Source organism: Leptonychotes weddellii, chromosome 9, assembly GCF_054177405.1.
Source record: "Leptonychotes weddellii isolate Sample4059 chromosome 9, ASM5417740v2, whole genome shotgun sequence".
In the NCBI taxonomy this organism is placed as follows: domain Eukaryota; kingdom Metazoa; phylum Chordata; class Mammalia; order Carnivora; family Phocidae; genus Leptonychotes; species Leptonychotes weddellii.
Genome location: NC_138377.1, coordinates 96,237,673 through 96,252,430, shown reverse-complemented (window position 1 = coordinate 96,252,430; position 14,758 = coordinate 96,237,673). Strand labels below are relative to the sequence as shown.

Sequence of the window (14,758 nt, the reverse complement as noted above, 5' to 3'; positions counted from 1 at the left end):
ACTGGGAGGAGGGCAGATCTGTGAGGGGGGCCTGAGGGGATAGAGAGGAGCCCAGGAGCCAGGGTGCCCTCCAAGGTGGACCCCCCTCCCCTGAATGCTGACATGGTGAGTGGTTGCACTGGAGGCAGGTAGGAGCAGAGAACAGAAAGGTGGGGAGAAATAACAGAGAGTTGGAGATAGATACCTGGTGTGGGAGGGGGGAGGAGAATCTTGGAGAGGAAATTTGAAGAAAGGGAGGCAGAAGGTCCAAGAGACAGAGATAGGGGACCAATCTGTCCCAGTTGGCCAGGGATGGCTCCGATTTTGACACTGAAAGTCCAGCAACCCAGGAAACCTCTCTGTCTGGCATATTTCGTCATCCCTTTTTTCTGTTTCCTTTAGGGAAATCTTCTCCTATAATATGTGGTCTTGGTGGGGCTGTCAGTCATAACGCCCTTCTCTTCCCAACTCCTCAGAGCTGGGCATGTGCCACAGACTGGGCCAATTATAGTACCCTATTCTTCAGATACTGATTGGTTCCGGAGTGGACATGAATCAAAACCCTGGACTTTTCTGCTGGATCTAGTAGGGAAGGCTGTCTCTCTCCCTTTAGAATCTATAAAGTATAAGCTTGGGTCAGCTGGCTACATCTTCTTAGCAGGCAGAGAAATCCTGTCTGCTGCAGGAAAGGAGAGCAGAGTGAAGCAAAACTAAGAGAAGACTAAGAGAAAAAAGATGAGAGTTTCACTGGAGACTCTTGATCCAGCCATACCTGCAGCACTTCCTGTTTATATCAGCTCGTACACTGCCTGTTCTGCTTGAGTCAGTTTGTGTAGAGTTTCTGTTCCTTGCAACTGAAAGAATCCTCACCAACACAGTCTTTTTATCTATAAAAGTGAATAAAATTCCTTGCAGGGCTCTTGTGAGCATTAAATTAGATTGTAAGTGTGAAAGGGATTTCAAAATTGGTAAAACACCATGTACCCCTCATACATCGCTGGTAGGAATGTAAAAATGGTGCAGCCACAGTGGAAACAGGTGGTTAGGGGCACCTGGGTGGCTCATTCAGTGAAGTGTCTGCCTTCGGCTCAGGTCATGATCCTAGGGTCCTGGGATTGAGCCCCGCGTTGGGCTCCCTGCTCAGGGGGGATCCTGCTTCTCCCTCTCCCTCTGCCTCTCCCCCTGCTTGTGCATACTCTCTCTCTCTCAAATAAATAAATAAATAAATAAATAAATAAATAAATAAAATCTTTAAAAAAAAAAGAAACAGGTGGTTAGTTCTTCCAATAATTAAGCATAGAGTTACCGTATTACTCAGAATTCCACTCCTAGGTATACACCCAGGAGAATTGAAAACATATGTTCACACAAAAACTTGTACACAAATGCTCGTAGCAGCCTCATTCATAATAGCCAAAAAGTGGAAACAAGCAAATATCTATCACCTGATGAGTGGATAAATAAAATGCAGTATATCCATGCAACAGAATGTTATTTAGCAATAAAAAGGAGTGAGGTACTGATCCTTGCTACAAGAGGGAGGAACCTCAGATACGTTACACTAAATGATAGAAGCCAGACACAAAATACTATGTACTGTATGATTCCATTTACAGGAAATGTCTAGAATAGACAAATCCATCCAGACAAAAAGTAGATCTGTGGTTTCCAGGGACTTGGGTAAGGGAATGGGGAGTAGTTGCTAATGACTACAGAGTTTCTTCGGGGGTGGGTCATGACAATGAAATTAGTGGTAATAGTTGCACAACCTTGCGAATAAACTAAAACTTGCTGAATTGCAGAGCAAATTTTATGGTATGTGAATTGTCTCAAGAAAAATAAATATGCTACATACATGTGAAGGATTAGTATTATTATTATCATTGCTCAACTCAAATCCCAGCTTCCATAAAGCCCTTCGTCCATTCTCTGAGCTTCTCCAGACTGAATCTGGATCATGCATTTGTCACCCATATGCTGCTGCCCTGTGTGATTTTGACAATGTTTAATAATCATTAAATAATACATTATTAAAATGAGTGATTAAATAGTAAATAATGATCACATCAATAAATATGAGGTTACATCTTGTCTTCTCAGCTCCATCCCTAGCTCCTCCAGCGTGGATTCCTCTAGTGTGTTTTGCACGCTGAAAGAGGGAAGGCACACCTCTCCCCCTCCCCACGCTGCCAGATTACGCAAAGGCACACATATTCTATTCAGGACTCCCATGCCCTTGATGAGGACAATGGGAGCTAATGACGGGCAGAATAGCAGAATTGTTCTGCGGCACCCATCGCATGGAGCCCCTTCATCAAATAGTGTTGGGTCTTCACAGGTACTTCGGGCAAGCCCCATTTACGTGGAGTTTGAGAACCAGCAGAGAAAGCCTGAATTTGTGTGCGGCAAGGAAGTGGTTTGCAGCTCACTGAATAACTGTTACCAGTTAGGATGCTCTGGGTTCAAAGCATCCTGACTCGAACCCGCTTAAACAACGAAGGGGACTCATTGGTCATAGGACTGGGAAGTCCGCAGGGGAGCAGGCTGAGGGGATAGCTTGATTCAGGGGCTCAACAAGACCCTCCTGGACTTCGGTGCTCCATTCTGCCATCCAGCATCTGTCTGCCTCACCCCGAGACCAGATTTCCCTTCCCCACCCCAACCCCTGTGAGCTTCTGGGCCTACATGATTCTTTGTCTCAGCCTGGGAGGGGACGTGGGAGTAGGAGAAGGGAGGAGCGAGTTAGTTAGTTCATCATTCCTTCCTTCCTTCATTCTAGGGGCCCTTTTAGAAGAGCAAGAAAGCTTGTTTCCTAGAAAACCTTCCTTTGTCACATTTCCCTTTCTTAAACTATAGACAGAGGATAGCAATACACCGATTCATTTCAGCCTAAACCACCTGCCTCCCCCAACATACACACATACACCTCCCAGAGACAGAATCAGCTTTTCCCCAAAGTCTGTGGCTGAGTGGGAGAGGTGAGGTTACCAAAATAAAAACCAGGATGGCTAGAGAAGAGAGCAATGTTGGCATAACACCCATTGCTATACTTGCATGCACCTGGGCCTTCTCAAAACCCACCTCCTCCTCCAGGACCCAGCCTGAATGGCAAGCCCTCTGGGAAGCCCTTGCAGTCCCGCCCAAACAAGAAATTCTACCCTCTGTGCAACCCCCCCACCCCCTGCATCAACCTGTGCTCATCCACCTATTCATCCATCCATCCACCCACTTACTATGTTCCTGGGTGCTGAGGGCTGAGTCCTCAGTAGTGAACCAAACAGGGATTTCTACCTTAATGGGGTTTTCAGTCTGGACAAGGAGAGAAAAGTTCAATGATTATACCAACTAATGTATAGGTTCTCTGCTAATAAGTACAATGAAGGAGAGAGAGAGAGAGAGAATGAGCATGTACCCTGGTGCAGATATGGGTTTGGGAGGTGGTGGGAAGGCTTTTCTGACAAAGTGATGAGGGGTGCCTGCTCTAGCTTTCACCATCTGGTTCATCCCACCCTCTGCCTCAGCTCTCTCCCTTGCTGGGTGGGCCAGCCTCCACACTCACCGGTTGGGGTCCAGGTCCTGATTTAAAGTTTGTGCAACAAATGTGCATGGGATTTAATTGTCCGGGGTTAGAACTACTGGGAAGGAAGGCGGCTGCGTTCCAAAGAAGAGCTTCACTGTTGTAGAAGTAGGCACCGGATCCTCCTGGTTGCGTTGGGGTGCCTCAGGTAGGAAGGGCAGACAGAGTGCAGTTGGAGCAGGGACCTGCATTTATTGCAAGGTCAGAAGAAGCACCGGGGCCTTATATTCCAGGTTCTCCGGGGCGGCTCGGCAGGGGGACGTTTCAGAATTGACGTTTGAGGGACATCCGCTCCCCTGGGCCAAGGGAGATCTGAGGCGTGGCCCGGTGTCCCCGGGTGACCTGAGATATCCCTCGGAGATTTGTGAAGCTCTTCCCTCTGGGCAATGGGAATATAAGCCACTGTTCCTGCAGCGACGTGGAATTTGGTGGCGGAGTGCGGAGGGAGGCGCCGCCCCAGGTCTCCGAGGCAGAGGTGGGGTGGGGGGCGCGGGGCCGGTGGGGGGGGCGCGGACGGCGCCGGGGCGCGGCACGCCGCCTGCCCAGGTGGCAGAGGGGCCGAGACTGGCCCGGAGCCCGGCGCGAGCGTGTCCGCGCGCCCCTCCCCGCCGCCCGAGCCCTCCCACTTCCTCTGCAGGAGCGGCGGCTGTCAGGGAGCCGGGCGCGCGGCGCGCAGAGCAGGCTCGGGGCGCCCGCGAGGACGCTGCCGCTCGGGCTCGCTGCCCCGTCGCCCCGCACCCGGGCCCCGCCGCCGCGCCGCGCGCCATGGACCTGCCCAGGGGCCTCCTGGTGGCCTGGGCGCTCAGCTTGTGGCCAGGTACGTGCCCCTTGCCTCCGCGTGCCCGTGGGAGCCCCTCTCAGGGTCGGAGCTTGGCCGCTGGTGGGGGACGGGGGTCCCCCTGGAAGTGGCTGCAGTCTAGCCGCTCCGCCAAGCTCCGCAAAAGAGGGAGGCGCGCCCGGGCGACTTGGAGCCGGGAGTTTGGTGTGTGGGGAAGAGTTGGGGAAGAGTTGGGGAGGAGTTGGGGAAGAGCTGAAGAGGAGCGCGGAGGGCCCGCGGCCCCGCCGGACACGCTGGCCACGGCAGGCGCCCGGCCGGGGACACTCGGGCGTCCCGGGAGCGCGGAGGGCGCGTGGCCCGGGCTGGGAGGGGACGCGACGCGCGGAGCAAGCGCCGCCTCGGCCGCCCTCCTGCCTGCGGAGGGAGCCGCCTCGAGTTCGGGGAGCGGGACACGGAGGCCGCCGCGAGCTGCGCAGAATCCCTCGGGCCGGGGACGGACGAAGCCCCAGGGCGGCGGCCCCTAGGCGGTGGCGAGCTGTAGCCGGCCGGGCCAAAGGCGATGGGCGCAGCTCCGCAGCCAGGGCCTCCCTCTTACCTGATGCTTGGGGTAGGGACGGGGCAACCCGCGCTTGGAATTATGCAGTTATTCAACAATCTGGGGAAGCAGCCGTCGCCGACACGCGCGCCGCCCGCCTAATGCAATCCAGGTGTCGGGGCGCGCCGGGGACCTCGGTCCGGCGGGGCGCACGACCGGCAGCCAGAGACCAACCCCAGGCGGTCCGCACTGGGGCAACCAGCGAGGGCTTCTGCACTCCTGGTGCCCCGGCCCGACCCGTACCTGTAGCGCGGGGCGGCGGCCAGCGGCGCCGTTCTACCGGCAGCGACAGCTTTCGGGGCCTCTCCTTTGCGGGGCCGAGTGCCCCGGCGGGGACCAGAGCCCCGGCCTCGCCTCCTCTTCCGAATGGGTTCCAGGCTGGGGCCTGGGGCCGGTACCGGGGATCAGATGTGGAGACAGTGGGAGAGGAGCCTTCAGGAAGCACAGGTGCAGACCCCCCCAGCCCGGGCTCTCTCACCCCCGTCCGAGGTTACCTCGAAAACAAGTGCACATCCCCCCCTCCCCCCGGACTATAGCAGAGCTTCTGGGAGGGTCTGTAGTTGAAACAGTCTCTGGCTGATGGAGTTCAGTCCAGATCCTAGAGCCGCAAAATAAACATTAACGCTTTAAGTTGTTGGGGGAGGGGGTGTCAGGGAGGACAAAGGAAGAGCTGCCACCCGGCAAGCATTCATCTAGAAACCAGCTGTAGGAGGTGAAGCCCACTCTTGGTCACTTAGACAGGAGGGAAGACAACTCCAGGAACTGTCTTCAGATCACAAGGATCCAGCCATAGGAGAAGGGAATGCGCCCCTGTGTGACTCCAGATAGGCAGACCCATCCCACCGGACCCTGAGATGGAGTAGCTAGAGTCAGTCTGGACCTCAGGAAGCTGAGAGGGAAGTCTTTGAAATCAGAACCTGGCTTCCATTCTGGCTCTGCTGCCCACTAGCTGCACAACCTTGGGTACATTATGCAATCTCTCCACAAGTTTCCTTCTCTGTGGAATGGAGATGGAAATTCAGGCTGAGTTCATAAGGTTCCCCAGACAATTAAGTGAGGCACTGTCAGAAAAGTCCTTAACTCAGGGCTTGGTGCACAGCAGACAGAAGCCATTGTTGTTAGTGTTGTTACTCAAGCAGGAATGGGGGTGGGGGGTGTGTGCGCTAGGGGAGTGGGGTGAAGGACGGGGGACAGGATTTGTGACTCAGAATTCCCTTTATATGGAGAAAACCACCGTTGAGTTATGTCTGGTCAGTTTGGGTTCTTAAAATATGGGATTCATTAAACATATCAATCAATGTTGGAACGACATCTGCTTGCAAGGAACTGGGGGGTGGGGACCAACTATGTGTGCAGTCTAGGCCCTGCCTGGAGCTGGGAATAAGGCAAGGCCAGGGAAAGCTAAGTAGAAGGATTAGGGAGTGAACGGCACAGAGAAGCTAAGGGCTGTGGTTCAAACAAGTTCAGTTTCACTTGGATTAGCAAGGGAGGCTTCCTGAAGGAGGAGGTATCATTTCAACAGGGTCTTGAAGGAGTGTGGAGAGGCTTGTAAGTTAGAGTGTTATTTCCTGGGACTTATTAAAGAACAAAAAGGTGGATATTTTAAAACCACAAGGGTGACCGTAGTTTGGACTCTGAAAATTGGAAAGGTCGCGGGGTCGATGAATTCATTCCCCTGGCTCTGGAGCAAGACTGATAATCAATCTCCCAACTGTGCATCACATGGATTCAATGTGAGGATTACCAGGAAGCGTGCCTGCCGGTGACGGCACAGTTTGGCTGAGCAGGGGGACAGGGGACCTATCACAGGCCAAGTTCGGAGGCAGTCCGCATTGAAGCCATTATGAGTTCAGAGCCTCTGTCTTGCCAGAGCTTCTGCTACAAGCTGGGCAGGGTGATGGGTGGGCAAAGCTATCAAGAAACCAAGAAAAAAAAAAAAAAAGAAATAGACAAGGCCAAGGCCTTTCAGAGCTGACATCCAGAGAAAGTAGATCCATTGATAAGTTTCTATCATTAACACATCGCTAGTAAGGGTTGATGCGTGAGGATTCTTTCTTTTTTAAAGAATTATTTATTTATTTTAGAGAGAGTGTGTGTGTCCATGTGAAAGTGGTGGGGAGGGGCAGAGGGAGAGGAGGAGGGGAAGCAGACTTCCTGCTGAGCACAGAGCACCACATGGGGCTGGATCTCAGGACCCTGAGATGATGACCTGAGCCGAAACCAAGAATGCGATGCTTCAGCGATGGAGCCACCCAGGTGCCCGGATGACTGATGATTCTTTTTTTTTTTTTTTTAAGATTTTATTTATTTATTTGACAGAGAGAGACATAGCAAAAGAGGGAACACAAGCAGGGCGAGTGGGAGAGGGAGAAGCAGGCTTCCCACTAAGCAGGGAGCTCGATGCAGGGCTCAATCCCAGGACCCTGGGATCATGACCTGAGCTGAAGGCAGACACTTAATGACTGAGACACCCAGGTGCCCCGAGTGATGATTCTTTTAAAACCTTAGTCTTTACTGAGCACTTGTTATCTGCCAGGCTCCATAAAGGCACACAGGGAGATCAGGCACAGTGTGGGGGTGAAGGCCCTGGGGTCTCCACTGCCTGGACTGGGTGTGGGCTCTGCCAGTTAGGACTCTGTGCTCTTGGCAAACTACTAAGTGGTTCTGTACCTCAGCTTTCTCACCTGCAAAATGGGGATGAAAATAATAGTACAGAGTTATCCAAAGTTTATCCAAATGAGTAAGTGTACATAAACTGCTTGGAAAGTTCCAGCACATATTATGCATTCAAGGAGGTTGTCTCTCTTCTCCATCATCAGCAGCAACATCAGCACTCAAGATACTGACCATTCAGTAAGAGATGTGAGGATGCACGGAGATGTAAACTGTCAAACCCAAGTCCCTAAGAGAAGTGTAAAGGAAGGCCTGGGGTTCTGGAGGCTCACAGGGGGCATACAAGGCCCCAGTAAACCCAAACTTTCCCAGCTCCTCTCCCAAAGACTTGGCCCAAAGTCTTGATCGTCACGGGCGTTCAGGGATGTTTTTTGCCATGGAGGCTGTCATGAAGTAGATGTGATCTTAGTGTGAGTGCCTTGTGGCATTTTGTGGAGCAGAGAAGAGCCACGCCATGCAGCATGGCCCTCATGTGTCCCTGTGAGTGGGAGTCTTGTTCAGCAGGAAAACCGTGTCTGGAAAAAGCACAGGACTAGGCAGCCAGAGTGTGCAAAGACTAAAAAGACCCAAGCCCTGCTCTCCAGCTTTGGAAGAGCAGAGAAAGAGATGAAACTTGTCCCACCCTGCTGGGAGCTTGTCAGCCAAGCCTCTCCGCTACCATCATCAGCTGAGGAGCTTCTGGACCCTTCCACGTGGAAGCCTTTCCACATAGAGCCCTGAAGGGATAGGAGTGGAGTCTCACCTTCTTTCTATTTATATACCGTAGCCCATCCACCCCACTCTGGACCCCCAGAGATGGGCTGTCTATCTCCTGGCCATTCTCCTTGTCCTCGCCCACCCACACAGGGCTGTGTGCCTTAAGAAACTCAGATGGTGACTCACCTTCTTTATGACCTCTCTGGAGCTCTTTCTCTCCCCTCCTGTAGGGGAAACTTCCTCCAGCAGCAGGGAACTTCCCTTCTATCCTCTCCCCTCATTGCTTAGGACAAAACTTTCTTCTGAGCTGGCTTGGCTCTTTTTTTTTTTTTTTTTTAATGGTAGGGTTTTTTTTTTTCCCTAAATAGAAGTACGATTGATATACAATATTATATTAGTTCCAGGTTGCAATATAGTGATTCAACATTTATATACATTACAAAATGCTCACCATGATAAGTGCAGCTACCATCTGTCATCATGTAAAGTGGTGACAATATTATTGATTATGTTCCCTGCACTGTACTTTTCATCTCTATGACTTATTTATTTTTATAACTGGAAGTTTATACCCTCTTAATTCCTTTTACCTCCTCCGTCCACCCCTCTACCCCCTTCCCTTCTGGCAAACCGGTTTATTCTCTGTGTTTCTGAGTCTGTTTCCATTTTGCTTTGTTTGTTCGTTTGCTTTGTTTTTTTATTTTTTATTTTTTTTAAAGATTTTATTTATTTATTTGACAGAGAGAGACACAGTGAGAGAGGGAGCACAAGCAGGGGGAGTGGGAGAGGGAGAAGCAGGCTTCCTGCTGAGCAGAGAGCCCGATGCGGGACTCGATCCCAGGACCCTGGGATCATGACCTGAGCCGAAGGCAGACACTTAGCGACTGAGCCACCCAGGCGCCCCTGCTTTGTTTTTTTAGATTCCACCTGTAAATGAAACCATAGGTATTTGTCTCTGTCTGACTTAAATTTGATTTTAGTGCAACGCCCACTGGGTATTATCCATGCTGTTGTGGATGGCAAGATTTCGTTATTTTTATGGTTGAGTCATACTCCATTGTGTACATACACCACATCTTTATCCATTCATCTGTCAACACTTAGGTGGCTTCCATATCTTGGCTATTGTAAATAATGCTGCAGTGAACATGGGAGGGCATATATCTTTTCGAATTAGTATTTTCATTTGTGGTGAGTAAATACCCAAGAGTAGAATTACTGGATCATATGGTAGTTCTACTTTTAATTGTTTGAGGACCCTCCATACTGTCTCCCACAGTAGCTGCACCAGTTTGCATTCTCACCAAAAGGGCACAAGGGTTTTCTTCTCTCCACATCCTCTCCGACACTTGTTATTTCTTGTCTTTTTGATACTAGCCATTCTGACAGGTGTAAGGTGATAGCTCAGTGTGGTTTGGAATTGCATTTCCCCGATGATGAGTGACAGTGAGCATCTTTTCATGTGCCTGTTGGCCATCTGTATGTCCTCTTTGGAAAAGTGTCTATTCAGTATATCTGCCCATTTAAAAATCAGGTTATTTGGGGTTTTCAATATTGAGTTGTATGACTTCATATATGGTTTGGGTATTAACCCCTTATCAGGTATATCATTTGCAAATATTTTCTCCCATTTAGTAGATTTTGATGGTTTTCATTTTGTTGGTGGTTTCCTTCACTGTGCTAAAGTTGTTAGTTTGATGTAGTCCCAATTGTTTATTTTTGCTTTTGTTGTTCTTGCCTCGGGAGACAGACCCCCCCCCAAAATATTGCTAAGACCAATGTCCAGGAGTTTACTGCCTGTTTTCCTTTAGGAGTTTTATGGTTTCAGGTCTTACATTTAGGCCTTTAATCCATTTTAAATTTGTTTCTGTATATGGTGTAAGAAAATGGTACAGTTCCTCTCTCTCTCTCCTTCCCTCCCTCCCTTCCTTCCTCTCTCTCCCACCTTCTCTCTCTCTTTTTTCTTTTCTTTCTCTTTCTCTTCTTTCTTTTCCTTCCTTCCATTCCCTCTTTCTTTTTTCTTTTCTTTCTTTCTTTCTTTCATGTAGCTGTCCAGTTGTCCCAACACAATTTATTGAAGAAACTGTCTTTTCCCTATTGTATGTTCTTGTCTCCTTTGTCATAGATTAATTGACCATATAAATGTGGGTTTATTTCTGGGCTCCCTGTTCTGTCGCATTGATCTATGTGTCTATTTTTGTGCCAGTACCATACTATTTTGATTACTACGGCTTTGTGTTATAGCTTGAAATCTAGGATTGTGATACCTCCAGCCTTGTTCTTCTCTCTCAAGATTGTTTGGCTATTTGAGCCTTTTGTGGCTCCATACAAATTTTAGGATTATTCTAGTTCTGTGAATAATGCTTGGTATTTTGATAGAGATTACATTGAATCTGTAGATTGCTTTGGGTAGTATGGGCATTTTAACAATATTAATTCTTCCAATCCATGAATATACTGTATTTTTCCATTTATTTGTGTCATCTGCAATCTCTCTCTCTCTCTTCTATATCTCTCTTTGAGAGAGAGAGAGAAAGAGAGCAAGCAGGGGGGAGGGACAGAGGGAGAGGGGAAGAAAGAATCTTCATTTAGTTATTATCTTTTGTTTAAATTCAATTTAGTTAACATACAGTGTATTATTAGTTTCAGGGGTAGAATTAAGTGATTCATCAGTTGCATAGAACACCTGGTGCTTATTCCATCAAGTGCCCTTCTTAAGCCCATCACCCAGTTACCACATCCCCCCACTCACCTTCCCTCTAGCAACCCTCAGTTTGTTTCCTATAGTTAAGAGTCCCTTATGGTTTGCCTTTGTCTCTGTTTTTATCTGTTTTATTTATCCTTCCCTTCCCCTATGTCCATCTGTTTTGTTTCTTAAATTCCACGTATGAGTGAAATCATATGGTATTTGTCTGACTGACTTATTTTGCTTAAGATAATACCCCCTAGTTCCATCCACATCATTGCAAATGGCAGGATTTCACTCTTTTTGATGGCTGAATAGTATTCCATTGTGTATATATACCACATCTTCTTTATCCATTCATCTGTTGGATGACATCTGGGCTTTTTCCATATTTTGGCTATTATAGATAATGCTGCTATAAACTTTGGTGTGAATGTGCCCCTTTGAATCACTACTTTTGTATCCTTTGGATAAATACCTAGCAGTGCAATTGCTGGGTTGTAGGGTAGTTCTATTTTTAACTTTCTGAGGAAACTTCATACTGTTTTACAGAGTGGCTGCACCAGTTTGCATTCCCACCAACAGTGTGAGAAAGTGAATCTTAAGCAGGCTCCATGCCCAGGGTGGAGCCCGACACAGGGCTCAATCTCACAACCCAGAGGTCATGACCTGAGCCAAAATCAAGAGTCAGATGCTCAACCAAATGAGCCACCCAGGTGCCCCAATCCTCACTCTCTTTCATCAATATCTTACAGTTGTCAGAGCATAATTCTTTCACCTCCTTGGGTATATTTATTAAGTATTTTATTCTATTTGATACAATTGCAAAAGCGATTGTGTTCTTAATTTCTCTTTCTTCTAGCTCATTATTAGTGTATGGAAATGCAACAGATTTCTGTGTATTTTATATCCTGCAACTTTGCTGAATTCATTTATTAGCTCTACTAGTTGGTTTTTTTTGGTGGACTCTTTAGGGTTTTCTATATATATCATGTCATTTGCCAATAGTGATGGTTTTACTTCTTTTTTTTATCAATTGGGATGCCTTTTATTGCTTTTTCTTGTCTGATTACTGTGGCGAAGATTTGGGATATTATGTTGGATAAAGGTGGCAAAGTTGGTCATCCTTATCTGTCTCTGGGTTTGTCATATGTGGCCTTTATTATGTTGAGGTATGTGATGGCATCCTGTGGACTCAGAGAAGGTCAGCTACAAAACAAGCTTTTAACATGCACTAACACATTTCAAAATGATATTTCTGCTGATCCTCATCACTTCATGCCCCTACCCCTCACCACTACCACCAAACTGCGGGCTACCATCAAGGATGGACAGCCATTTGAAACTATATTCCCCCAAATAATTGAGAGCTCCAAAGATACCCACATCCCCTCGGTATGGAGTGCTTGCTAGAGGGACCTGTGGTCCGGGTGGGGGCCATACCCAACCCCCATCATGTAAATCCTAACTGTACAAATTCTTAGCTGAAAACCCAGAAGGAGAGAAGGAGAGGAGAGTGACTGCTGTTGGTCATCTTGTAAACCCCACATGAATAAGCTCCCAAAACATTCCGTGAAGGGCTTTCATTCTGTGTTCTTATGACCTGAGTCACAACATGAATAAAAGCCCACCTGTAGGAAAAAGTCGGGGGGGGTCACACTGCCTCCCTGTCTCCATCCCTCATTTCTTTTTTCACCTGCATGCATCCTGAGCAGCAGTAATAATCTCCACGTGCGGGGCCTGGGATCCTAACAGCCTGGATCAAATCCTTTCTTCTTGGGGGACCCTGGATAAGCCCCTCTGGGCCTCATTTTTCTTCATTTGTAAAATGGGGAGAACAATGACTTCACATGCTGCTGGGCACTAGACGTTAGATGATCTGTTCGTGGTTCATCTACATCAAGTGCTTAGAACAGTATCTGGCACCCAGTAAGCCCTCAGCTAACAGGACCAGTTCTTACCCTTCCCATCATTTATTATTTGACGGATGCCAGCCGAGGTGTGAAGCACTTTCTTGCATCTCAGTTAGGCCTGCCTACTGCTGCATGAGGTCACTGTCACGGTCACCAGGCTACACGCGAGGAGTTAATGGCCCACCCAAGGTCATGCCAATAGAGTAAGAGGTAGTGTCAGGATTGTCTGGCCCCCAAGCTGCTGCTCTGACTTAATCCATTCATGGTATTTCTTTGGGAAATGGGCCTGGAGAGCATTGAGAGATAAGTAAGATGCTCTTGCTGAAGGAGCTGTCCTCTGGGAAAATGAGATCAGCACTCAAATGGCCACCCACACAGGGGCACCAGCTCAGGAGTGACAACTCCTTCTTCAAACTCAGCTAGCCCCTGATTTCGCAGTCAAGATGCTGGCTTGGTGCGAAGTGGTGCTCACAAGGGGCCTCTGAAGGTGGGAGCCGCTCTCCCTCCCTTGCCTCACAGCTCAGGGCCAAGAGAGGCTCTACCCCCCAAGTGCCCTATATTCTGGACCACTCCACCTGCCCCCAGACTCTCTCTCCAGTCCATCCTCAGGGTCCAGGCTCAGCAAGTCTCAGCTCCTATTCCCCTGATCAAAACCTGCTCTGAGCCCCAGTCCATTAACAATGAGTTAATTCATGCTAAAGAGCCCTAATGAGTGAGACAACTCCATGTGTCCTACCTGAAGGGATTTGCTTTGGAGCTGGGCTGTGCCTTGAGCTAAAGGAACCAGGGGCTAATGGTGGAATGTCAGGCATAGAGACCAGCCAGCAGACCATATAGACGAAGGAGGGGACCTGCCTTCACATGGTCCAGCCTCTCAGCCCACTATTCCATTGACCCTCAGACACATCCTACCCCAGCCCTTGTGGATGATGGAGGCCTCATCCTCCAACTTAGAAGAACTCAGTCTGTGGCTTGGGTGATGCGCTAAAGCAGACAGAGGTTTTTCCATGTGGCATGTGGAGTGAGTTAGGCAAGTTGCTATAGCAACGTACTCCAGGATTCCAAACAGGATGACACAGAGAAGGGGCTCCTGCCTCTGCAGCTGGGGCTGACGGCTTTCTTCCTCCAGTAGAATCACCCAGCTGGGCTAGGCTACCAGAAATCCTGACCCTGCAGATTTCCTGGGCCTATTTCTTTGCAGATTGAGAAGACTGTGCCTGAGGAAGGTCTTGGGGAAAAAAAAAAAAAACATGAAATGAGCAAGTGGATGCAGATTCTAAAGAGCATTCCCATGTTCATTCTCTCAGTGAGGGGGGGCCAGGTGAAGCTTAGAGGCCCTGCCAAGGGGGTATGTCCATTAGATAGGTGGAGAAACTGAGGCTCTTAAAGGTTTTCCCAAGGTCACATGGGGACTCAGGGACAGGTCTTCTGGCCAAAGATGAGGTTAAGAATCTAATCTGCTATACCTAATTTAAGGAGCAAGCAATGCTTCAGCAAATGAATGAAGTTCTAATGGTAGAATTTCTACATTTCTGGTAGGCAAGTGGGATAAGATCATTGAAATCATTCTCTGTAGACCTCTGGGTATGTCCCCAGTCTCCATAGTTCTCCCTCTTAACCTGGCCACCCCCAGACCCTCAGACCACTGCCCCCTCCTCCTGCCAGAAAGGTCACAAAGCAAAGTCCATCTTCTCTTCCTCTACCAGAATTGGTCTTTCCCTGGAGCTAATAGCCTCTCAGATCCAGTAACTGGTGGCAATCATAACATCCCATAAATAATTTGTGGACAGGGCTTGTCTCTGAGTTTATTCACACCATTTTCCACACATGCAGGACCAGCTACATAACCTACAGAACCTAG

At 48.8% G+C, this 14,758-nt stretch overlaps 1 protein-coding gene across 1 annotated transcript in view; it reads left to right on the top strand.

Annotated features, from left to right (window-relative positions):
• The first annotated feature begins 4,217 nt into the window (after window positions 1–4,217).
• ITGA11 (integrin subunit alpha 11) overlaps window positions 4,218–14,758 on the top strand; it is a 110,991-nt gene continuing 100,450 nt past the window's right edge. Inside the window, exon 1 of the mRNA XM_081831313.1 lies at window positions 4,218–4,373. Coding sequence (XP_081687439.1) covers window positions 4,322–4,373 — 52 coding nt within the window. The 5' untranslated portion in view covers window positions 4,218–4,321. The remainder of the gene's footprint in view (window positions 4,374–14,758) is intronic.